Source organism: Lacerta agilis, chromosome 11 (genome assembly GCF_009819535.1).
Source record: "Lacerta agilis isolate rLacAgi1 chromosome 11, rLacAgi1.pri, whole genome shotgun sequence".
NCBI lineage: Eukaryota > Metazoa > Chordata > Lepidosauria > Squamata > Lacertidae > Lacerta > Lacerta agilis.
In genome coordinates this window covers 27,527,514-27,554,337 of record NC_046322.1, presented here as the reverse complement: position 1 = coordinate 27,554,337, position 26,824 = coordinate 27,527,514, and the positions used below count along the sequence as shown (strand labels likewise).

General features: G+C 40.1%; 2 protein-coding genes across 2 annotated transcripts in view; one reads left to right on the top strand and one right to left on the bottom strand.

The window, feature by feature from the left end:
* Positions 1 to 2,488, top strand: part of PDE8B (phosphodiesterase 8B) — a 42,122-nt gene extending 39,634 nt beyond the window's left edge. Inside the window, 4 exon segments of the mRNA XM_033163608.1 lie at positions 1,173 to 1,302; positions 2,185 to 2,190; positions 2,193 to 2,258; positions 2,261 to 2,488. Coding sequence (XP_033019499.1) covers positions 1,173 to 1,302; positions 2,185 to 2,190; positions 2,193 to 2,258; positions 2,261 to 2,304 — 246 coding nt within the window. The 3' untranslated portion in view covers positions 2,305 to 2,488.
* Positions 709 to 25,320, bottom strand: WDR41 (WD repeat domain 41). Its single transcript, XM_033163609.1, is given in 16 exon segments — positions 709 to 775; positions 5,585 to 5,762; positions 7,012 to 7,134; positions 7,601 to 7,712; positions 8,403 to 8,525; positions 8,987 to 8,988; positions 10,997 to 11,178; positions 12,292 to 12,399; positions 13,449 to 13,511; positions 14,291 to 14,402; positions 15,566 to 15,628; positions 17,842 to 17,973; positions 19,750 to 19,772; positions 19,775 to 19,797; positions 22,821 to 22,933; positions 24,988 to 25,320. Coding segments are annotated over 15 exon segments (1,335 nt in total). The 5' UTR covers positions 24,991 to 25,320; the 3' UTR covers positions 709 to 775; positions 5,585 to 5,609.
* Positions 25,321 to 26,824: the final 1,504 nt, after the last annotated feature.

The following is a 26,824-nucleotide window of genomic DNA, read 5'->3' as shown; positions in this document are numbered from 1 at the left end:
TGCTATCTGTATTCCCGCCCAGCTTCTACCATCAATAACAGCTTCATATGCCATGACAGAATTCATTAAGTACAATTGATCAAACTGTTTAAGCTAGCAGATGCTAAGCAAGTGCACTCTCTCTTAAAAAATATACTGAAGTGATTCAGAAGCACTTTGAACATTGCAGCAAAAAACCCCAAAAAACCCCAACCTTGATTCGGCAAAGATTTGAAGATTCTGCTGAAACTCAATCTTTGATTAGAATGTGTTATGCAACTGAAAAAAATGCATGAAAATAATGAAATCAGACTGTATGACTGTAATGCAGTCAAAGAATCTTGAATTGTGAAACCTGTTATGTGAAGTGCTATAGGGGGTGGGGAATGGCCTGGGTAAATTATTTGAACAGCCAAGAAAGGCAATGCAGTGCACTGACAAGTAGAGAAAATGGAAGGAACCAATTTGTGAATTGATACTTTACTTACTTTTTTACTGAAGGCATTTATATACCACTTAATCATTATCATTTCTAAGAAGTGTACATGAGACTTTAAAGCCTGGAGAAGGCTGCACTGATGCAACAGGGTGTAAATATTTTTGAGTGAGAGTGAAGTTCTCCATGCCTCTACAACATCATAGCTGCTTCCTGGTGTACAGCTATTCCCTAGTCCAGTGGTTCAATCAGCCACATTTGAAGCAAACCATTCTGGAACTGCATCTGCTCACCTTACCCTGTCCAACTGGTTTTAGCAGTTGAGGCCGAGTGTTCATTCTTTTCCTCTGGCTCATTTTCCTGTATGGGAACAGCAGCAGCAAAATTCTAAATTGGACTTAAAGATATTGATTATTTCAATTTGTACCCTCCTTTCTACGTACATGTGCCCACAGCAACTCATGTGCACATGATGTGCAAAATGCCTATTCATCTTCTGGGATAGTTTGAAGCAGAAACTAATATTCAGGTCCCATGGATTTTTCTTCTCATAAATTTTGGGGATAGCAGTTCTTTGCTCCTGCTCCAGGTAGAATATTTTTAATTGCAACTGCAAGTAGGGTTTGTTTTCCTGAGCTATTGCTCTGTACTGTTGTTAAGATCATATATAGTATACACACATACACCCCCCCCAAAAAAATTGTGTAATCTTTGCTTTGGCTGCACAGTTTGACTACATTTATTTTGTTTTCTACAGACGGACGAAGAAAAGAGACAGGGTCTGCCAGTTGTTATGCCAGTTTTCGATCGAAACACTTGTAGCATCCCCAAGTCTCAGATATCCTTCATTGATTACTTCATAATGGACATGTTTGATGCTTGGGATGGTGAGAAGCTGCATTTTCTTTTTTCTTTTTCTCTGCAGAAGAACAAATTTCTTACTGTTTCACCCCAAAGGTGGTAGGATATAAAAGTTTAAATCCATTTGGCCAGGGACTGTGATCACAGAATAAGCCCAAGATCTGGGTTACCCAGCACCCATGGGGAATCTGTGCTAGTGCAGATAGCACAACATCTCAGGCTGCACACTGCTGGTGAATGTGTACTTTTAATGGTGAATGCAGGTGAAAAAGAGCCTCCCCTAATGTACTGATTTTAGGGATTACTATTTATGGCAGCTCAGTAAGGACTACAATATTGCTTTGGATTATTTTTCAATAATTTTTAAATGGCTGCTGTTCTGAAATAAATAGAAACTATATTCTACAGCAACTGTTTTGAGCGCAGAGCACAATTTTATTTTCCAGTTTCCTAACTAATGATCTAATTCTGTAGCCAAAATTACACTGTCAACTCACACGTCATCAGCAGGATTGGGAAAATCCATGTTGCAAGAAAACAGCCCAATGAAAATGAGCATACTCAGCTGCTGCAGATGATGATGCAGGAATGGAAACTTGAGGGGGTGTGTGCGTGCTGAGTAAAACAGCATGCCTGGTTGACTAGCACCCTGAATAGGAGCATATTCCATGCTGCAGCATTTTGTTGCAGGTCCCATTTGTGCTTTGGAGAAAGTTAGCCACTAATAAAACTAGGTATCATTTTTTGTATATACTATTCTTTGTTTAGTACCAGCGGTTGACCAAATATTCAGTACAAAGGCTGAAGACTATTCACTGTGAGAACGCTTCCCTGAAGATGACCACTATGTTTTTTCAGTTGTTGTTGGGCTTGACAGTACAGAATTTATTTTTCTCTTCCTCTCTCAGCATTTGCACTCTACCTGTTCTGATGCAACACTGGGCAAATAACTACAAACACTGGAAAACACTAGATGAGCTGAAGGTAGGAGCCTCCGGCTTCCTTCAGAGAACAATAATGGAAGCTGAAGGGAGGATATGGGAACATCATAGCCTACCACTCACACTGTGAACCACTTACTGGTATGGAACCCAAGAGGGGGCCAATTTCCTTCACAATGAAGTAACCAACTGGGCAGCATGGAGAAGACTATTGTTTCTCAATTTTTAAATTGTTCTAAATTCTACACAACTTTGTTTTTTTATATTATATAAATGAAAATCGAGAAGAACCCAATATATGCTTTATAGAGATATTCTCTTTTTGTGGCACAATGGATCCTTTTAAATGTAATTTTATAGAAAAAATATGTTATAATTTGTCAAAGTTGTTTGCAGGCCAGGATCAATTATACACATGAACTCCAGTAAGGAGGGCAGAATTCTACAAAAAGCTAGCTTCTCTGGAATAACTTTCAATAACATTTGATAGACATAACCATTTTGGGGCAGCCTGGTTTGCAGCAAATATCCTTTATGTGAAACGTAACCCAAGAACTTTTAAACACAAACAAAAAGAAATTGGTGAAAGGAAATTTGAGGGGGGAAACAGCAAATTCAACTTTCCTTTCTTAGGAAAAAAAATTATTTTAATAGCAAAGTTATTAACTTCAGTTAACTATCACACTTTGTTCTCTTTTGTCTATGGTACAATTTCTGTGATCTAAACCTGTTCTGTGACTTACTGCTTCCTCCTCAAGCTGGCTTCCCCTGTGGACTTAAAAGTTAGGAGGCCGCTTGCAGCACAATAGGAATGCAGCCACAGAAACTAGCTCCCTTTACTAAAGTTGCACAGTACTTGTGGGGACTCTACGCACTGTAGTTTCTAGATACACAAGGAGGACCTGGGAGTGCTTTACTTATTAAACCAATTTTGTATAAAATTTTAGTAGGCAGTAATTAAGACCATAAATTTGAGCCAATCTGTACTCTTCTCTGCCTTCTAAACAGGTGACAGTGAGCCATATTGTGAAAGTCCATACAAGCAACTAAAGTCAGGGACTGGGCACTTGTTGCATCTGTTGTTTCAATAGCACAATCATGCTTTGTGATGTTGTACAGTTCCAGTTTTTACATCTGCCTGGCTAGCATGGGGAGCAGAGTGTGACAGGTGCTTATTTATATGAGCCATAAGGAAAAGAAACCCCTGCGTTAGATAGATATGCACACCCACAAGCCATATTCAAAAGATCTCCAGAATCTACACTTGTGCAGAGGCATCCTATTATCTTCTATGAGAAGGAAATGGCTGCTCATACATTGATTTCCCTCACAGAGGACAGGAAAGCCCCCTGTGCCTTTATAGCGTCCTTGCAGCCATAGTAATTACTCTTAAGACAGTAACCTTAATATCAAGGACCAACAACAATTTATATACTAATATAGTCTATAGCGTAAGAACAGAACAAAAACACAAGGTTCAGGTTGTATTTCTATTGATGCAAGCTGCTTCAAGAGCCCCCGGTAAGAATTATGTATTTTTTTAAAAAATAAAAGTAATATAGACCTGATAAGATTCATTTATAAGTTATGGATAGGGAGGTCTTCTTGGGCAAACCCCATGAAAATGGGTGCAAGTTGCATTCTTAACCACCTACCATCATTTCACTAGGGCTCCTGTTGGAGTGAATCCTAGTGAGTTGTGCTATTTTCCAGAATACTATGGAAAATGATTTCAAGGTTCAGGATAACCCCCTGGCCGTGAACACTTTGAATAATTTTTAAATATACAATGACAGACGGAGAATTAGAAGCTCTTTTTATTTCTCTTCCCTATTCATTTTTTCTTTATTTTTATCTTTCTGTTACTTTTTTATTTCCCTTTTCTACTTTGCTCCTGCTTCTGTTTTTTTTTTTTTATGTCCTCTAGTCTGGGTCAGTGGGGGGATTATATGCAGATGAAGGTGGAGGCTGGCAGGGTGAAAGTCCCTGTGTGAGAGGCAGGGAAAATCTCCCAGGGTGGGAGAAGATCAGGAAGCTTTCAGGTGAGAGCGGCCACCTCTTTCTGTGTGAGACAAGGATTGAGATCTGCCTTTAAGAGAGGAATCGCATTTCCCCTCCTCTTTTTTCTGTTTTTGTACTGTAGTATGAAAAGCCTTAATAAAATCTTATCAAAAGAAAGAAATGAATATGATTTATATTTTTTGACCAGTAGTAGTTTGTGTACTGACTTTAGACCATCATCAAATTGGCTATCAGTGACACAAAGTCCTTCAATTAGTCAACTATTACTTAACGCTGCACATTACAAGAGACTCTTCTAATGCTGAAATGCATATGATCTGATACAAAGTATTACACTGCCCTCCCAAAAGGAAAAAAAAAACTTTGGCCATTTCCATATTTTTGTGCTGAGTCCAAGGAGGAAAACCAGGTGAAGTAAACAATCGTGTTACTACTGATGAAAATGATTGTAGCTTACATAATGTGCCAACATTTTTTCAATGTTTTGTATCAAGTTATGTAAAATACTGTAAAACATTCATATACTTTCCATGCAGAGAAATGTATAGAAGCTATATTTTTGTTAGAACTCTAACAGCACCTAACTTCCGTTGCTATGTATTATAATGCTACATTGTGTTGTTTAAAGAATGGTTGTGTTCACTGCAGTATTCATAAGTTCCATTATGTACTAATAGCAAAGCCTATATCTGATTAAATTTTAATTCATTTTTATTCACATAACCTTAGCTCCAGTTCTGTTACAGTTAAATGTGTGTGCCTTCTCTTCATGCTCTCATTCAATCCAATTTTTTTCACCAGCAGCAGAATACACAGTAATGAGGACATATATACCTTGAATCCCAGGAGTTTGTTGCATAACTTACACATAGACAAAATGCACCAGTTATCCTTATCTACATTATCAAAGAAGCTCCCCTCATCAATGCCTCCCTCAGAGCAGTTTTAGTACCTTTTTGTTTGGGCATACCCCTATCGATTGCATGTTTTCTGTAATACATTTGACAAACTATTTCAACTGTTCGAGACAACCTTTTCAGGAATCCACTGGTAAGAGGGGCCTCTCCCGAAGTTATTAGTCCATTTTAGTTCAATCCTACAAGATGCTATGTAAGTTAGTTGATATAAGCAGTTTCTATGAGGGTAAGGTAAGCTCTGTCTACACCTCACAGTCCAGCATTTTTGGCAATGTCATAGATGAAAACTTGGCCAGTCTTGTGGGTTAATAGTTCCTCAATGCTGATTAAGTGTTTTTTTAAAAGGTTCCTAGAAAAAAAATACACAAAAGTTTTTTTAAAAAATACTTAAGACTTTAATAGCTTATTCCATTCTTCATATTCCATACCTTTATCCCATATATTTTAGTCTTTTTAGATCCTAAGCTGCAAATCTTCACTTTGTTCTAACTTATGAAATAACAGTAAGCTGCGCAGTCTCGACTCTCGTTCTCCATCTTTCCACAAAATAACGAGGTGATCAGCAGAGCATGTTGCCAGGCCATGTTCACTGAAGTACAGGACCATCTGCAACAAACACTCTTTATCATCAATACACTATACTCAACTATAAGACTTTTTCATCAACATTCACAAATAAAGTAACGCCTCAAGAACATAAAAGCAACCTGGTTAGGCTCAAGTATCTGGGAGACATCAAAAGACAAAATCATAAAAATAAGCCAAACAGAACTAGAGCAGCAGGAAGTATGGAGCCAATTCTGTGCTCCTAAAACCAAATTCAAGAAGTCAGAGTAAAAAACAGGACCCAATGAACTATTTTAGGAATGTTCAAGGGCAAGGGCACACCTAGCATTTTTAACTCTTTAAAAACAAAACAGAAGAACACTATGCCTGCTTCTGAAAGTTACCTCAGTAAGAAGCAGTTTTTCTGAACAAGCCCAACTTTGATGCATGTTGAGCAAGTTGACGATTCATATTACATGCCAAAATACGGTGCAAACAGGACAAATACATGATTATAGTGCAGTTCTATACACACTTACCCAGGGATAAGTCTCATGGAATTAAGTGGGACTTACTTCTGGGTAAGCATTGTAGAGAATACCACAGGAAGTATTTTCATATTTAGTAAGGACAATGGGACGCGGGTGGCACTGCGGGTTAAACCACTGAGCCTAGGGCTTGCCGATCAGAAGGTCAGCGGTTCGAACCCCCCGCAATGGGGTGAGCTCCCGTTGCTCAGTCCAGCTTCCTGCCCACTAGCAGTTCGAAAGCACACAGTGCAAGTAGATAAATAGGTAAACGGCGGGGAAGGTAAATGGCGTTACGTGCACTGTTCTGGTTTGCCAGAAGCGGCTTAGTCATGCTGGCCACATGACCTGGACGCTGTACGCTGGCTCCCTCAGCCGTTAAAGCGAGATGAGCACCACAACCCCAGTGTCGTCCGCGACTGGACCTAACGGTCACCTTTACCTTAAGGACAATGTTGAATGAAGGTAGTTTGCTATTCTAGTTCCTCTAGTTTATTAGAACTGTTAACTAACATACCACTCAAAGTATGAGGCACCTGAGAGTCAAGGTAAGTTTTCTTCCCTGGTTTGTGTTCTGTTATAACACAAAAAGAACACAATGAATGCCTTCTAGGCTGAGACTTCAATTTTCACAGACTACTGTACTTGCATGTCTCAAGATCCAATTAGGGAAGAAGCTCTGACTCCTTATACAGTCTCAAAGAAATCTAGTCCCTATGTAGATGTTAAGAGAAATAACCCTTATAGTTACAGGAAAAATTGCATCAATAATTCCAACAAACCTGAACAGCTAAAGAGTGCCCAATCAAATCCCCAAGGAGATCCAAGGAGAAGACAGTGGTGCTCTCTGGTGGCTTCTTAGCTGCATGACTGGCTTGTTTACTTGTCCTTCCAAATCCCACATACTGCAAAAACCTGGAAAATAGACAGTTGGCTGAAGTAAATGAGTTTCTTGCAGACTACATCAGGTTTCTTTTTCTTCATTTGTTTGCTTCCTGCCAAATCCAGGCATTCAAACCAAGCGGTTGACCAAACTCCATGAACTTTTCAGAAGGGCCATGATATGTTTTACCACAAGCTAGTGGCTGTCAAATGATGGCCCTTAAGCTAACCAAGGCATATAATATTGGATGCTGTTTAACTAAATATCTTGGCAAACATATTTTAGGAACTCAAGGGTCATTATCTTACAAGCTATATGAGAACAGCTGTGTAGAAATGGCTACATGCACATTCACATTGAAATATCTTGCTTTCTGAGCAACTTTCACACAAACAAATTTAGCAGAGTAACATTTTAATTTTGTGCAGCCCAGGTCACTCTACTGGCGTTCACCAGCATATTCCTTCTATCTCAGATGTTATGTAAACAATCCCCCATTCTGGATACAGACCTGAAGGAACAGGTTCAGCTGTAAGCTGCTGTTTTTCTCGTAATTCCCATATGCGAACACTGCCATCTTCTGAACAGGAGATTATTCGCCTGTAAACCAATGTGACTTATTTATTACTGGGGTGTCATACAGAACCACATTAGCAGAATTTCACAAAACCAGGACTCTGTAATTGTGACCTAATGTTTAGAATTAATGTTCCCACTGGGCCTGCTTTCTAAAGGATATGTTGCTGAACATCAGCCCAGTTTCAACTAACATTGACAACAGAGGTGATTCTGGCAGTCCCTCTCAAAGAAGGAAGACAGGAGATATTGCCTGTCTTGAGTGTGGAGTAAATCCATTGCCACAAAGACCCCTCTTGTCCTGGTGCTATTTAATAACTACGTGCTGCTGCTGGGAGAGATCTTTGGTCAGTGGTGGACTCCGGGCTCTCAAATCTCAGCGGTGCCCTGTGCAACCCTAATCCCTCCCACCCCCGCCTCCCAACCAACTTTCTACAGCATTGTTGTGGCACCCCCTGCAGCATGGCATCCAATGCTAGCGATAATGTGTTTAATGGGCATGAATGGGTTTCTTTTTGTTAATTGTACACCAGAATTCAGTACTGCAATTTAAAAATAAACAAGTGAGCAATTCAGGCTAAGACCAGGATTATTCATGCAGCCAGGGAAGCAAAATATGACAGGTCAATAGTTGCTCAAATATTTTATAATGAAAGGTTGGGTGAAATGAACAAACATCAAGTGTGGCGTATGAAAATTTAGAGTAACGTGCACCTGTTTGGAACTTTTGTAATGTGCAGGACAGTGGAGTCATGAGCAGTCTTCTGGAAGGCAATCACACGCTTCATTTGAAGGTTATACACGTATATGCCCTTTCCAACAGCAGCGAAACACACACTGGAAAGAAAATTCAATAGAACATCTTAACAAAGCAGACATATTACTTTGTGTAATGGATTTCCAGGAGGACTGTGACACCGTTACCTTTCAATCTAAACCAAATGGCTCAGAAGGCAAGAGGTGCATAGCTCCTTAAACTGTAATTACTATTATAATTACTAAAATAGTTTTTGCATTATGCCTCAATTCATATAAATACTACAATCCTATTGCTGTCGGTGGCATCTAATAAACTATAAAGCACAGCCAGCTATCTCCATCCACAACCCTTTTCAAGGCCCGTAGGTTTGTAAAAACCTTGTTCTGCCAGACCTTTGCTGGCCTATGTGTACAGTTTCATTCTAGCCCCCTGCTGCTGATACAATTTAACAGATTTACTACTGACTGGGTGCATTAGGTGAAAGAAATCTCAGCATAATAAGCTGAGATATGAAGAAGCCCCATGCACCACACATGACCACTTTGTTCCTCCCTTTGTGCAAGCAGGAAAACAAATGAAGTCTTACTTAGCCATAGCTTGCCATTACAACTGAACCAGTAGCTATGATTTATGGCTTTCAAGTAAGAAAGGAAATTAAAAGCCAATGTTAAACCACAACTTTGTATTATGACTTGTTTGGAAGCTACTGACCACAGTTTCTCTGTTTGGAAATTATCAGGAAACTCTGATTAATTCATTATTTATTATTATTATTATTATTATTATTATTATTATATTTGTTAGTTGCTTTTCTTATTGTGTTACTCAAAGTGACTTATATTAAAACCAATAAAAACTTAAAAACATAACCATTCAAATAAAAAGCTAAACGCAGTTAAACAAAAGGTAGTTAAGTGAGGCTTCCTGGCTTGTTTCCCTGCTCAAACAAGGGAGCAGCAAAGTGGCTGCCATGGGTACATTATGCTTGTCCCTATCTTAGCTTTTTAAGATGAGATTTAATCATTTGAACAGGGTCACTGTGTTCCTTTGGGTTTTATGACAGTATAATGTGTATATTTTATGCTATTGTTTTTATGGCAGAACCACAACCTACAAGCATTAAAAAATGCCCAACAGAATGTGCTCTAAAGTAAGTTACTAAGACCTGTAACAAAACTTTGCTGTATTGTCCCAGCTGCTAACAGGGGTAGGGAATCCCACAATCCTAATTAAGGTAGGCCTGCTGGGCCACTTGGGCAAACCACACCCACCCAGCAGTCAGCTGATGTCATATGCAATCAGGTGCAGAGATCTTGTTATTTCCAGGCTAAGCACTAAGGGTTAAGATTGGAGTTAAGGGGGAACACCATAGCACAAAGACCAGATATAGGTCTTTGCAGGGGCGTAGCAAGGGGGGACGGGGGGCCCCGGGCAGCGCCCCTGCTGGGGGTGACACATCGGGGGCGGCCTCACCCCTGGGCTTATTTTAAACTTTTTTTAAAAAACAAAACATTTTTTAAATTTTCTTTTTAGGCTATTTTCAGCACTGGCAGGGTGGAGCCGCAGGGGCAGCCAGCCAGGAGGGGTGTCACCCCCCCCTCGCTGGCTGCCCCTGCGGCTCCACCCCAGCAGTGCCAAAAATAGCCCCCCCTTCCAGCGGCGGAGCTCGGCATGGAGGCAAGGGGCGGGCCAGCGAGGGGGGCTGCCACCCCCTCCTCAATGGCCCGCCCCTTGCCTCTATGCCAAGCTCTGCTGCTGGCTGGCTTGCGGATCTGGGGCATGGAGAGGGGTGGGCCAGCGAGGAGGGACACCCCGCAAAGACTCCCGAATCCGCTTGCCCAGCATCCCTTTGTGCAGCGGCTGCTCACACAGGCACGAGCAGCCGCGGCACGAAGGGGGGCCACCACCCGGCACCCCCTGGGTCGGGGCGTCGCGTGCATCATGACGTCATGACGCACGCACGCACCGCGATGCCCTGCCCCCAGGGGTGCCTCTTGGCTTCCCACCCTGGGCAGCCAAGGGGCTAAGAACGCCCCTGGGTCTTTGACAGCATTTCTCACTTCTGATCTTGACACTGTGAGGTTAAGAACAAGCAAAAATTGATCATGCTCAGAAATGCCATTTGATAAAATTGCATCCAAAAGATATCTACTTCACTTCTACTAATCTAATAATTGCTCACTTAACGAAATTGCACATTATTTTTGTGAAGAATTCAGCACGCATTGCAAATCTGGCAGCCATGCTGTGTTCCTTGTCCTATTCTATTCAGTGCCCAAGTCTGAAATGACTGAAATTCTGCAATCATTTAATGGGATTCTCACAGGAGTAGTTTCACTGGATTGAGCCTATAGGAGTTCACTGAAATTTACAAAGCTAAGACAAGTTCTAAATTAACCTTTTGCTCAGGACTGCTCAATCCGCATTTCTTGTTGTGATGTGAAAATAAATGAAGCATAAGTACATATTAAATTAGCATTATTTTTTAACAAGAGACAGAGGAAACAATTCTAAGTCTCATTCTTTAAATACTGTTTAAAATGTTCACCTCCTCATCAGAAGCTAAATGTTGAATTGAAACTTCATTTTGACTGTGCGATAATTTTATTTCTTGTTGTGGGTCAAGATGAAGAGAAGCATCCCATCTGCGTTCATATGCATGCATGGTCCAGTCCAATGCATCCCAGACTATCAGCTCACCAACATGAGAGCCAGTTGCGAAAGTCAGATCTAGGTACCAAAAATATTACAGTTTGCATAAATAAACATAAATAAACATTTACACAGAGGTTCACAAGCTAATCAGATAACAAGCAAGGTCAATGCAAATCGGGCTCTGCCTGGCTCATTTCTAACTGGCTCGGGAGGACAGGACTCTGACAGACTTTAGCAACAAAGCCTGCCAAGGTTACTAGCCTACCAAAATATTTACCAGCCTGCTTTCCCACCTACACAAACCTACAATAGACATTAGTGGTTGTAATTCCTGGTCACCTGGAGGTAAATTTCACTGGCCACATGGGACAACTATTTGCAAGCTTAAGTAAAACTCTAGCCGGTAGCTGGAGGAGAAAGCCAAATGTGGAAGCAGCCTTTGTACATAAATACGAAATGCAATAAAAATTAAAGAGAAAAATACAATCTAAACAAAAATAGTAAAACTACTCTTATCATGTCTAACAGGCAATTGCACAAATTCAAGTGCAGCAGAAGGCTGCACACTCACTTTTGCACTGCAGAGAGCTGATGGGGGGAGAGGAGGAAAAAGACAACTCTGAGTCCAAAAGTGTTTTTTGTTTCGTTTTTAATCCACCAGCCCTGCACCCCCACCCTGAGAATATCAGAACCATTACAGTTTTGCAGGGACATCTCATATATACCCTGGATAAATATGGTGAATGCTGCTGATCCCACAGCAATGTTTCACACTGGAGATGAAGCTAAACACAAGACACTGCTTTCACATTTTAATTTACTCTTCTAGATTAAGATTATTAATTGTAGTGTAAAGACTTTAACACTAAGAGAGCTAATATGCTGTAGCGGTTAAATTAGAACTGATGAGACCCAGGTTCTAATCCTTACTCAGCCATGCAGCTTACTGAGTGACCTTGAGCCAGTCACCATCTCTCAGCCAAACACACCTCATGCTTATTTTGAGGATAAAATGGGCAGGGAAGAGCTTTGCACCCTGTCCAGAAGAAGGATGTGACCAAAATATAACCACACACTTATTTTAAGACCAATGAAAACATTATGCATTTCATTCCAAATAAAAAAGAAGTCACTGACTTCTAAAAATGTGTCATGAGTTACCAGCAATTAAATTATTAACAGTCTTACCACTGACACTGACCAACGATACAATATTGTCCTCATGGTCAAGAAGGCGCTTCACTTCAAAGACATCCCATTCAGTTCCATCTCTGGAAGCTTTCAGTCTAAGAATGACTTCAAAGAGAAAGGCAGGCAACATCTTGACATTTATGAGAATACATATAATTAGGACCTGCAACAAAATGTTGCAGTGTAGCCTCACCTAACAGGAATGTTACTTTTCAGAGTTCCAGGCAGGCTGGCACATTCTCCTACAGAATAATCTATTGCCCCCACACACCATTTTCTGTTTTTCTTTTCTAAGGACACTCAACATTCTGTGGCTATTGAGCATGCTCTTTGTGCTGTTTTGGAAGGACTTGTGTGTTTTAAAAAACAAAATAAAATAAAAACTACTGCCAACTTTAGGGTTCCCCTGAGCATGATAATATTTCTGGGTTCTCTGTGGTCCTGCCAATTTGGCTCCACTTCCGTCAGCACTCACAGCTTCAGTTTTCTTCAGAAGGAATGATTTCTCTACAAGCAGAGGTGACTACAATTCTGATATGGAGATCCTTGTGTGCTGAACAGATTAGCAGCCCTGTCACTTCTGAAAGCACTGGTCACCTGACTAATGGGGCGGGTGGTACATTGCTTGCTCCTGCAAGATTTAAGTCCTTTCAAACACAAAGAGGGTTTTACAGGATAGATATTTAAGAGACAAGTGTTTGGAAATCTAAGACCAAAGAAGTTGGCATGGTAGGTATTTACAAAAACTATCTGTTGAAGACTTTAAGATCTCAATATTTTATTTGGTTTTGTATACTAAGAAAATGAAATAAAAAATAATTTTTAAAAAAAACTACTCTGCCTTCTTATTGCAGCTCCCTGAAGGACTGCTGCTTTCCATGTGCAATGTACTGCTGTACCAACATACCAAATAAATATTGATTGCACTCCTTAATTTCAAACACTGCATGAAATCATTAAAATATACAACAGCATTATATCAAGGGACAGTAATACAAACACAAAGGCTCCAGGATTAAGTGGAATTAGTGCACAGGTGCTTGGATTTTAACCCAAGTAGACACAATGCATGTTCCTCCACATTTTAAACATACAGAACACACAGCTAATAACAACATTCAAATATTTATTATACAGTATATAGCAATACTCACTCAGTTCTTTGCCAACTGCTGCTGCCACACAATTTTTAGGCAATTCTATCATAGCACTGATATCTTTATTAAGAAGATGGGGGGGTAGACAGCAAGATATTTTATTACAAGTAAAATGTAAATGCACACTCAATCTATTATAATTATTTCACAAAATTATAAAACACTATCTGACTTTCTCACAGGAAGGTTACTCAAATAATGAATTTCCATAAAGTTCTTCCTAAGAAAAAATGGAGGGAGGTTGATAAGCTATACAAATCTCCCTTATATTTTCATAAAAGCCTTTTCCCTCTGTTTTTAGGACATGAAATTCAGCAAGTCTGTCCTCATTGAAAACTACAGAGCAGATTATGGTGTGCAAACTTTTAAAACACCTTTGTACATCTGCAAACTAAATACATTTTGCAGCACATTCCTACATTATTATAAGCATCACGTTTCTTTATTATATTCCAGTTACATATCTGTATTTTGCTTATAGGGTTGGGTGGAATCTTACAGCATTTATCTAATGCGTACAGTAGATGGCACTGGAAGAACCTAATTTAATTTCTAAAGGAATATATATTCATTTAGTGATTTATATATACTGACCCAGCTCAGTTAAGTTAAGTTAACATACAGTTACTGAAGTTTGACATATTCTACAATTCATAGGACACATGAGGCTCCAAGTGCTCTTAATTCAAAAATGATTACACTGACATTTTAAAATAGAGGTCAGCTTCAATATATGTTATCTTTAGAATTAAAGGGACTTTGCCAATTTGATTTTGTGCCATTATATAGATCCATTTTACTTAACTTTAGCTGCTATAATGAGTCATTTACATTTTTACCTGCATCAATAAGATGACTTGTCTTACACAAGAGATCTAATTTTCGGTTCCAAACACACAGATCACTCCCTCCAGACAGCCATACATCCAGCCTTTGAAGAACTGTCAAACACTATAGAACCAAGTCAAATAATCATATCATGTCTCATAACAAAGCACTTTAGGAAAAATTTTCAGTAAAATTGCCATCAGCTTTTTCAGTAAGGGTTTGGTTATTACAGAATAAACTTGAAATTCTATTTCCCAGCAACATTTCTTGTGCTTATAAAGTACAAAGAAAAGTTGATGGACAACGGTGCTTGATTCTGCAAGATCATACAAAGGAGGATACGAGGCAGACACAAAACCTGTCATCTTATTACTAAACTTTTGTTCACATTTTTAAAAATATTTTTATGTCGAATACTGCATATACAAGCTTTTCCCCACCCCCATATCATACCCATGAGATATTTTGTTTAAAAGATAAATGTTATATCAAGAGAAGGTCTCTAGTGGTGTGAATTCAAAGACCAATGAAATTCTCCAGCTTTTCAGAGGTATAAAATTAACTTTTCATGATTCACAGATGTAGCTTGTCATAAAGACGACGATACTTGAACATAGCTCTGTGATATGAAGACAAGAAGAGGGCAGGCGGAACAACAAAAAATTCCCTACCTTTTCCACCAATGGAAGCTTTACTGTCAGCTGAGCTACATCACTGGATACAACTCATTTTATTTTAGATTTTTCTTGTAAGCTACTTGGAGTTTATTTTACTAAGTCAAGCAGGGTGTAGGCTGGATGGTGTATCGATACATCATCCAAAATCTGTTAAGCCCACATTGTGGTAATGGTTTCATAATATTCGACATGGGAAATTACATTTTTTTTACATAGTACACACATTGTAATGTGGGAAAAACTGTGAAGCCAGTCATCGCTTCTCTCATGATTCCTGCCACCCCTGTTGCTCTGTACTATAAAATAACAGTTGTAAGCATATGTTACAAGGTAAGTAAAATGTATCCGTTTTAGAACCCTAAGTAGCAGCAGTTGCCAGGGCATTATCTCTACATAGTTCCATCCTTATTTCAGACATCATGATATATTGATATATTGCAATGTTAAGCTGGTGACATATCACAATGTTGAAAACCTGACATTGTTCAGCCCTAGCAGGGTGCATGCTTTTAAATAAATAAAAATACCTCAGATTTGCAAATCACATGTATTGCCCCTTAACTGCCACAATCAGTACACACAAATCAAAGCCAGTTCCATTTTTCTTACCTTTACTGTGGAATGAAAGCAGGATACTTTATGAACTTGCCTACCATTGTCACAATCCCAAACCTGGTTTCATTCATTAAGGATCTCAAGACTACAAGAAATTTAAGGCATGTATCCATATTCAAAGGCAGAACTATAGAAATGGAGATGCACAAGCAGAAGTGTATTATTTATTTATTATTAATATACTGCCCTATACCCAGAAGTCTCCAGGCGGATCAACATAAAAACCACAATATATATATATTCAAAATAAAAACAACAACCCAATAACGCACACACACCCCAAAAAGAGCCACATTTTAAAAAGGGCATAGGGTGTCAATCAGATCAACCAAAGTCCTGTGTAAAAAGAAACATTTTTTCCTGGTGCCTAAAGGTGTATAATCAAGGCGCCAGGCAAACTTCCCTGGGGAGAGCATTCCATAGAGGGGGAGCCACTGCAGAGAAGGCCTGTTCTCCTGTTGCCACCCTCCGGACCTCTTGAGGAGGAGGCACATGAAGAAGGGCCTCAGAAGATGATCTCAGGGTCCGGGTAGGTACATATGGAAAGAGGCGGTCCTTGAGGTACTGAAGTCCTGAGCCATTTAAGGCTTTATAGGCCCAAACCAGCACTTTGAATTGGGCCCAGAAACTAATTGGTAGCCATTGCAGTCAGACCAGGATCAGTGTAATATGCTCAAACTGTCCTGCTCCGGTGAGCGACCTGACCACTTAATTATGCACTAGCTGAAGTTTCCAGACCATTTTCAGAGACAGCCCTATGTATAACGCATTTCAGGAGTCTAACTTTGAAGTTACCAGAGCATTGACAACAGTAGTTAGGCTATCCCTGTTCAGATAGGGACGTAGCTGGGCCACCAGCCAAAGCTGATGGAAGGCACTATGGGCCACTGAGGCCACTTGAGCCTCAAACGACAGCAAAGGATCCAGGAGTACCCCCAAGCTATGAACCTGCTCCTTCAGAGAAAGTGTAACCCCATCAAGAGCAGGCGACCTTCCACCCATCTGGCCTAGGGAACCACCCACTAACAGTGCCTTAATCTTATCTGGATGGAGCTTCAGTTTGTTGGCTCTCATCCAGTCCATTACCGAGGCAAGACACTGATCCAACACTTCCACTGTCTCACCTGCAGATGTAAATGAGTAATAGAGCTGAGTGTCATCAGCATACTGCTCCGAACCTCCGGATAACCCCACCCAGCGGTTTCATTTAGATGTTGAACAATGTGGGGGATAGGACTGAGCCCTGCAGAACTCAACACTGAAGGTTCCACGGGGCTGAAAGGTATTCCCCAAGTAACACCCTCTGGGAACAACCATCCAAGTAGGAGTGGAACCACCACAAAGTGGTGCCACCCACCCCTACTTCAGAGCTGCTCCAGAAGGATACCATGGTCGATAGTATCAAAAGTCGCTGAGAAGTCGAGAAGAATAGGGACATGTTTACCTAGTCTCTCTCTCGACAGAAGCCACCATACAGGGCAACCAAATAAGTTTCTGTGTCAAAACCAGGCCTAAACCCTGATTGAAATGGATCCAGATAATCAGTTTCTTTCAAAAGCACCTGGATCTGGTCTGCAACCACTCACTCCAGAACCTTGCCCAGGAAAGGGAGATTAGCAACTGGCCAGTAGTTAGTTTTTATGAATTCTGCCTCCTTCAAACAGGCAGGGACCACCCCCTCTTATAAAGAGGCACTGATCACTTCCCTGGCCCAGCCAGCTGTTCCCTCCCTGCTGGTTTTTATCATCCAAGAGGAGCAAGGGTCTAGAGCACAAGTGGTCGCCCTGACTGATCCAAGCACCTTCTCCACATCCTTGAGCCTTACCAGCTGAAACTCATCCAACACAACAGGACTAGACAGTACTCTGGACACCCCATGAGATTCATCTGCTATAACAGCAGAGGATGCAAGCAATATTATCCTCAAAATGCTCTGCAAGCAAGTCACAGCAAGCTACCATTTGAGCTCATTCCTAATCCTGACCCAGACATCCCTGGTACAGTACAGTTTGCAAAGCCTTCACCCACAAAGGTGAATTTAGAGGAGCGCAAACAGTTCAGTCACACTTGCAGGCACCACAACTGTTATGTAGAATGGAAGGCGAGAGGCGGGAGGCTGCTGAATTTTGTTGTTGCATAGGGTGTCACTGAAATTTGAGGCCCCAAGGTCCACCACTGTCACCTGCCACACAAATGATGGGGGGAAAGGAGTACCAGAAGCACATCTCCCTCCCACAAAGGGTTGGGGTCTGGGTCAGATTAAAGGATACAATAACAGTTCTGTCAGCACCTGCTGTCAAGATCAAGTGACATTTTTCTTCACAAGTATCTGATAGAGGAAAAGATGCAAGAGCAGTAATCTTTTGTGTATGTGCATGTAGCTCAAATAGCTTTTCTCCAGTCTGGAAAACAAAAAAGACATCTTAATGATCTGAATGAAATAAAATGTTACAGACCAATGCACACAACAGCATAATCCATTGGGATGTGATTTAAGGGAGCAATGTGCAACTGGAAATACTGCTTTTACTGCTTTTATGTTGTTGTTTTTTCATTTTCGTACCACTTACTGTTTTTATGTTGCAGGCCGCTTAGAGATTTTTAAAGTATTAAGTGGCTTATAAACATTTTAAATAAATAAATAAAATAACATCCAAGTACGATTTCAAGAAGGTAACAGTCCTAACTGACACTAAAACTTCTGCATCAAAACTAGGTCAAGAACATGTCATGGAATTCTGGACTGAAGCATGTAATAGGGCTGGGCGGTAACTGGTTTTCAATATCATGATATATCACCAGCTAAACATTGTGATATAACGATATATAAATAAACTATGCAGAGGCGAACAGAACAATGTCGTGGCCAACTGCTACTACTTAAGGGTCTAAAACTGATAAATGATGATATTATCAATCACCTCATTGTCACTTTCAGCAGCAGGCAAGCCAAAATGCATCCAAATGAGACTTTTGGTTCAGGGCTTGGCTACCAAATGGGTGGTATTCAGGACAATCCTAAGTACAGTGATGAGTCATAGTGAATACAAATAACTTGGTACTGCCAGCAGGCCTGCTAGGCAGCAGAAGGAGAGTCAGCCTGTGAGGCCTTGTCGCGGTGGTGGCAGCAGCAGTGGCAGCAGGAGACGGTAGCAGAAGAAGAGGTGGCCTGCAAGGCCTTGCTGAGGCAGACTGCCACAGCTTCTGCCACTGCCTTCCACTACCACCAGGAAGACTTGCAGGCCACTGCCACATCGTTCTATCGTAACAAAGTTTCGCAAGCCCCACTGCTTGTGTTGCTACAAGGCCTCGCAGGCTGCCTCTACTATTGCCACCATCTTCTGTTGCCGCCGCAAGGCCACAAAGGCCACCACCGCTGCTGCCACTGCCTCCCATCACTGCCGTTGAGTCCTCACAGGTAACTGCTGCTACTGCCATCACTATCACCACAAGGCCTCGCAGGCAGCCACTGTTTGTGCCACAGCCATTGCACACATTGTGATTTGCCATATATTGCCAGCTCAAATATTATGAAACAATTATCACGATGCGAACTTCAAACCAGTTTTGGATGATATATCGCCCAGCCCTAGCATGTACATAATTCAAAATCTAAATTTTTATAAATTTTAGCATCCTTCTAAACATTTTCTGTGTTAGTTAATAGTCCAATATTAAGGAAACATATCACAAGTACTAAAAGCTTTAAAATATTTCTTTCTCTCTCTCTTACACACACATTTACTTTATCCTTTATCTTTCAGACAGTTATAGAGCAACCTAGATAACTGCTAAGTCAGGAAATAAATGCTTAGCACATAATATACTCAATTCTATGTCAGGATAATGTCACAAAACATGCAATTACACCATTATTGCAAGGACATTACCTTAGTTTCACAGGCAGATATGTCAAAATATAAACTGAAAATTTGAAAGTAAATTTTGTCTCCAACTTTTCTAATGAGAATTAGATAAAAAAAACTCAGTAGGGTCATTCAAGATGATTTACAAAATGTAGTTTTTAATTTTGAATAACTGCTTCTGTGACCATTTTTATCCAATTATCTTTAATAACTAACTTCATATTTGGATAGCTCATATGTAATGGAATAGCTCCTATTTAAACTTCACCTAATTTTCATCTGTATGCAATGCATTTCTGAACATAAACAAACCTGAGCATTCCACAAACATACAATCCATCATCACCAGCGGATGCAAACCTGGGAAACAACAAATCAAAATTAGATACACATATATAAAGGAAATGCTACATTTATATAGAAACAAAAAGAATAGAAAATGTTACCACTAACCATTCTTTAAATTACGGTACCTCACGGATAAGCACAGGGCAAAAACACATGAAAACTTAATTTTAGTGGAAGCTGTTCCTAAAAATGTCTAAATCTTCAAAATTGGAAACAGTTTTTAATTACTTTGCATGTATTAAAACACACGTCAAACTTGAATACAATATGCACAATCATAAAACATTACATATTAAAAAGCAATCCCTCCCAAATTAAAAACCATTCTCTCATTAAAGTCCTAAGAGGATAGAGACTTTTTCTCCACTAAACTCTTTTCAGATTAAAACTCAAGAGAACGCCTATAAATTTGTCATGAGAATAAGCTCTTACTGTTTCAAAGCCTGATCCTTTAAAAAAGGCATTAGCTCTCAATTAGGATGTCCCATTACTTCCCCTTCCTCTCAAAGGGCTTGAGAAAACATCAGCTATGGTGCTACTCAAATTATTTTCACTTTTACAAACTCAAAGAGAGTCAGTTCCTTGCATGCTCAATGTAATCTGGGAGGTCAAAACTCACAGACCAAGACAGCAGCAACCTAAGCAAACAGAGAAGTATAGTATAAGGGCCTCTGCTCATAAGAGGCCACTTGCCCCACACATAATACTGTTCATGCAAGCAGACCATACAGACTTGATAAAATTGCAAATAAATGATTGATTGTAACATGAATTGGCCAAAAGTACAATACAACATATAGCTCAAAGGCCACCACACACTGGCCTGGTTCATATACAATCTTAAACCATGATTTGTTTAATTAATAATGAATTTGCTACAAGTTGCCCCACAGATGATAAAAAAAAATGGCTTGCTTCTGTAAAGCTTGCATTGTGCCTTTCCAGCTTGGTGAGAGTGTGGGGTCAGGTGGGCAAATAAATATTGGTTAGGAAGGGTGCTGGGAGAGTGTGCAACACCAGGTTACAGTTATAGCAAACAAGGGCTACAAACTGACAAAAAGGGCTTCAAATTACAGGTCATTTACTGCCAACAAACCACAGTCAGGCCACTGTCCAGGGTTTGCACAATCAAACAAAGGATACTTTAGTAAGCCATACTTTAATAAACCATGGCCTAGCATTATGTGCAAACTAGAGCAGGTTTGCTGAGCAGGGAATTGCAGCCAAGTACAGGTTACACATGAATGTACTTTTATTATATATGTTTGGAAATATGTGTTTGTCACTTTATCTAAAAAATGTAATGGGTAAAATGGCATGAAATCCAGGCCAAATGAAAAAATTACTAAATTAGCTGAAATCAAATCTGAAACTTGATATTTCATTAGCAATAGTGTGTTATATCATAGTCCAATATTATTTTTTCAATCTCATAGAAATATCTCAATTAAAAAATGCACCACATAAGTCTTTAAAATAGTCTGAAATACGAAGCCCAGGATTTCACATGGAGGGCTCATAGCTGAACTACCAATCCAACAAATGGATTCTTTTCACCAAGCTGGTGTTTCATGGGTCACCTGATTCTTTTCCAGTCATGATCACCATCCTCTATAACCTTGTCTGCTTCCTGGAGGAGCAAGAAATGGTCAAACGAGCAACAGAAAAAGCTATTCTTAAAGTGTGTTATGAATTCAGTCTAGTTTAATGTGTCAAATGCTAGAGTATTACTTGCAATTTTATCTCATTCCATTTTTGGAAGACTCTTGCTGAGGCTTAGCCTTCTTTAGTGATCTTGCAATCAATATGACCCTCTCTTCATGTTCAAAAACACAAAAGAAAAGAAGTGAAAGCAGCTGTCGGTTAGGTTGATACAGGATTTATTTAGTATCTTCAGAAACCAATCTGAGAAAATTTTCCACTCACTGGTTTTAGCTGAGCCACCGAGGAAAACAAGAAAATCCTTCTGCAAAATTCTCAATAAGATGATATTATCTAAAGAGCTGAAGCGTGAAACCTGGCTTACAACAGTCGACAAAAATGCAATGAAAAAACTATGAAAACTAAATAAAACCATTTCAGAAACCAAGTAACAATGCTAATGCTATTGGAAAGAATCAAAGAAGGTTGTGGTGCCTGGTTAAAACAATGCTCTTAATGACTATATGCATGCAAAAGATTTTAAAAGTTGGAATACCTACCAAATTAAACTAGTCAAAGAATAAGCATTATTTTACTGCTTATATGTAGATAAATGCATTATTTCCCCCTGCTACATATACAGCATTTTGGTAATCTGACTATGAAACACCCACTATTTTGAACCAGCTTTGCATTTCCCCCATATTTTTAGATATATTTCAAGCTGCCTTGGTGAGAACAGGAAGTCAGCTTAGAAGCCATGAAGTGCAAGGAGAAGGAAGTGGAAAAGAGAGAAAAGTGCACAAGCCTAAGGCTCAGCTCTTTCTCATGTTTGCTTGTGCGTGTAGCTTTACATCTGAATGCGAAGATGTAACGAGCGGTATATTAATAAAAATAATAATAATGAAGATAGTTTTCTCAGTGTAAAACTTTATATTAAAAGGAATGCACTAAAAAGCATCAAACTCCAAGAATGTTTGTGGCGGTTATGGGATAATTTTTTCTGACATTACAGTACTGTGTCATATGAAGTATAAAGAAGTTGCAGCCAAAGGTAGGAAGATCACTGATGATTGAGCGCCTAAAAACTGGCTCAGTGCTGCACTGAGAGAAAATATGTAATGTAATAAATGGCTCACTCATGCATTAAGCTTTAGTATTTAAACTGCCAATACTTTGGTAAAGAATTCTATTTCAGTCAAATCAGTGAGGGACATATTTTATAATTAGATTTCACCTAAAAGGTTTGCAAAGATTTCCCTTCTCAATGTACACTTTAGATCTAAGCTACCTGTCATATATTCTTCAGTTCTGAGGAAAAGAAACAGAAGATTCAATTTTTAAGACTTTCGGCAAAATCATCCCTATAGTGCAAAAGGTTATGAATGTATTACCTGTAATCATCTATTGGCACTAGAAACCGCACTATATCATGATGACCTTTCAGCACAAGCAGCTCAGTGTAGGGATTTTGTGTTTGTTCTTCGCCAATGGTCTGTACAGATTTCTAGAAATCCACAAAGTCAGAAAAATAAAACTGTAAGTCACCAAATTTGTTATCTTAATCTCTCTCTCTAATCAACAAAAGTTTCTTGTTTTCTTTTTTTGCAGTATGTTTTATTCCTCAATAATCCTCCACAGTGTGATAGCTTTAAAATTCTAACTATGGTGCTAACTATATCCTGGAGGAAGGAACCAATATGCCATGTGTTACTGCTGGATGAGATAAGGGGTTTTATACTGTACCAAATATGATTAAAAAGGGGAACTGGTAGGGAGGACAGCAAACTTTATAGTTCTGTTCACTTACCATATAAAGCAGCTGAATGCAGGCACATGAAACTTGTTTAATTTTCATATATCTGATCACCCAAACACAGGCACTGAACTGGTTTTCACATGCTAGCCAAACCATGGCTTAGCATGAATGCATGAGCATGATGGTTCTCAGAGAGATCACAACTGTTGTGATAAACCACAAGCCTGGATTCAGACAACACACTAAACCAAACAATGTACCATATATTCCGGCATATAAGACGACTGGGCGTATAAGACGACCCCCAACTTTTCCAGTTAAAATATAGAGTTTGAGATATACTCGACCACAGATTTTCCACCCCGCGTATAAGACGACCCCCGACTTTTGAGAAGATTTTCCTGGATTAAAAAGTAGTCTTATACGCCATAATATACTGTATTTGCTCACAGCAGTGTCGCAGCAGCAGCAGGCCTGGAGAAGGAGCAAAACAGTCAGTCTCCTCTCCATGAACACATCTGTTCACACTAAGTTTGGCTTAGCTTTACATGCAAACCAGCTCAATATCTTAATACCAATCCAAATGCAGCCAATATATTGATACCTTGGTTTGACATTATAATCACAAGCAGCATCAGACTTTCACTGACCCTTTACCCTTGTTCTGCAGCAAATCAGTTGTCATTTTGGCCAAACCCAGAAAGCTGTCAATTACTCAAACCTGGGTTTGAGATCCATGTTTGCCAGGTTTAGATATACCTGCAAACTATGGTTTGCTGCAAACTGAAATCAAGAGTTTCTGATCTTCCCTCACACGTTATGCTCATGCCAAGCCATGGTTTGCTATTACATATGCATGCAATAATTATATATAAATATGATGATTCCATGGAGGTTTTAAGCAGAGGTTGGATGGCCATCTGTCATGGATGCTTTAACTGAGATTGCAGGGGGCTGGACTAGATGACCCTTGGGGTCCCATCCAACTCTACTATTTTATGATTCTATGAAATATTGTCATTATATATATACCCACATTTGGAATGCAGTTGCTCAATTTCAGAAAGATTATCACAATTAGATAAATTACAGAACATGATAACTACAATGATCAAGGGGTGAGAAGCATCTTCTTTAGGAAGAAAAGTTTAACAAATCAGTGGTTTTTAGTTGGGGAAGGACAAAGAAAGAACATAACATAATTTCTGCAGAAATACATTTAGATTTATTAGAAATGGTATCAATATATACTGGTAAATCTGTCTTTATTTTCTGTATCATTTCCAATAGAGCTCAGGCCATCAATTCATTTGATTACTGATAGGTTCTAAACAAAACCAAGTGCCCCCACTGAACACATACTTAACTCAGTCGCGTATTTAAGCACCAGCCCGGCAGTCATAAGCAATAAGGCACTACTGTATATGCAGATGAGTACCTAGAATTCTGTGCAGTAAGAAAGGAATGAAGTGCTTCCACCTCTCCTCTGTGATCAGTATAGAAACCAATGGGCTTCCAGCAAAACCCCTCCTCTGCTAGTCCTCAGCAGACTAATACATTGGGGTGGGGTGAGGCCAGCTAGTAAATGCTTTGATTTATTTTACAAGGCTGACTTGAGTTAAAGAAGATTACCTCAGAATATTGTGATGCAAATGAGCACAGATGGATTCATTTAAGGATCAGGCTTCGCTTCATGGAGAATTACTCTACAAATGACTTATCTATCATAGCTAAAAGGAAAATTCCACGTCTAGAGACAGTATGCCTATTGCCAGACAGCAAACACTAATGACTATATTTACCATGTGCTACTTGTGAACATCACAGGCATCTCTGACTGGCCACTGTGGTAGGCAATACTGGAAGCAATTCTTTTATAATAGCTTAAATTCTGATATACTGTTGTAATCTAAACCACCAAGACTGGTCTTAATCTATGCACACTATAGCCATTACCAATTAATTATTATCACCACTGCAAAAAGACTATCGGAGGAAAACAACAAGAGCCCACGCAGTATATCAAGCATTCGTGTTTTGAACTCGTCATTTGAGGAAGAGGCCCTTTCTCCACCCAGGATTACATTGAGCAGAGCTGGTTGCTGCCTTCGCGGTGCACAGGGCTCCGAAATTAGACTCGAGCGTCCCTCAACAACGCCCACACCAAACGCTCTTTTTACCTCGCGCCAATCCCTGCGGCTCGCGTCCCCCTCCTATGAGCCCCGCAGCATCGCGAGAGGTGGGGTCCGGGCGGCCCTTGCCGACGCGCCCTTGCCTCGGGTTGAAGCCGCAGCCCCTCGCCCCGCGCGCGGCTCGAGCCAGTCAGCTGACTCCTTGTTGAGGACTCGCCCCTCGCTTCCGTCCGCCCTGCCCCGCACGACGTAGCCGCCGTTGGACCTGCGCGCGCGCGCCGCCAGCCGAATAGGACGCGGGGCTGTTTTTCTTCGAAATGGGACTCGCTAGCGCGAGCTTAATCTGAGGCAAAGCGTCGGCGACTTAATCGATCCCCGAATCTGCAGTGAGCAACAACACAAAACGAAACAGAACGCGTCTCCCGCCTCTTTCGGCCTTTAGGATTGACTGCCGCGCGCTCGCGAGCTAGGCGAAGGGGTGCAAGTACCGAATCATCGATTTCCCCCACCCCCTGCGGCGCGCATGCTTTTAAACACGCCCACGAAGATTCCTATTCTGTATGTGTAAATGTACGAGAGGCGTAAGGCGCCGGTGTTCCAGTTTAGGACTGCCACTTTTTATACGGACAGAGTATAACAAGTACAGTAACAAGTTAATCACCATCATCACCAGGAGCAGTTTTCCTCATCAATGTGTAGCCGTGCCAGAGAAGCTTGTGTTGGTTTTCTGCCTGACATAGGCCTACAGCTATTAAAGGCTGTAAAAGACCCGTTTTAAGGTGGAAGTCCCGGGTTCAGTGGCCAACCGTACGTTGGTGCCATACAGCTGTAATAAATTTCGATTTATTTGTGTATTATACTGTATTTTTATAGCATAATGGTTTATGCCCTCACGTGGTGCAGTCCTCTCCAGAATGATGGGTTTTTTTGCGGGAGTTGTCATTGATGGAATAGTAATGCATGAGCAGGGGGTTATATATTCGCTTGTCCACACCTCATTCCGCTTTATTAGTTCTGCGATGCTCCCCTAAGTTTGCCATCTGGAGGGGCACACCCTGAGCTATAGCGCAACAAAAGTGGGACAAAAAAACCCAACCAAACAGTGCAGAACATGGGTGGTATGAAAATTTACCAGATTTTAGCAGGAACTATGGGCTGTGCATCTACTGAAAACTAAAAAGAAGTCCAAACAGACTCTCCATAAAACCTTTGTATGAGATTCAAGTAGGTTGGTCTGCCATAGTCAAAAATAAATTAAAACATTTCTTTAAAAGGATAGTTAAAAAGACACTTCTTTAAAACCTAAAAACTCCCTTAAAAGAAAGTCTTCAAAAAAAGTTATAAGATCTAAGAAAGTCTTTAAAAGAATCCTTCCAAAAGAATTTAAAAATTATAATGTAGCACCTTACAGACCAACTGAGTAGTTTTAGGTATAAGCTTTCGTGTGCATGCACATTTCTTCAATACCTTTGTATGGAGAGCCATAAACAATGGATACTACATATTA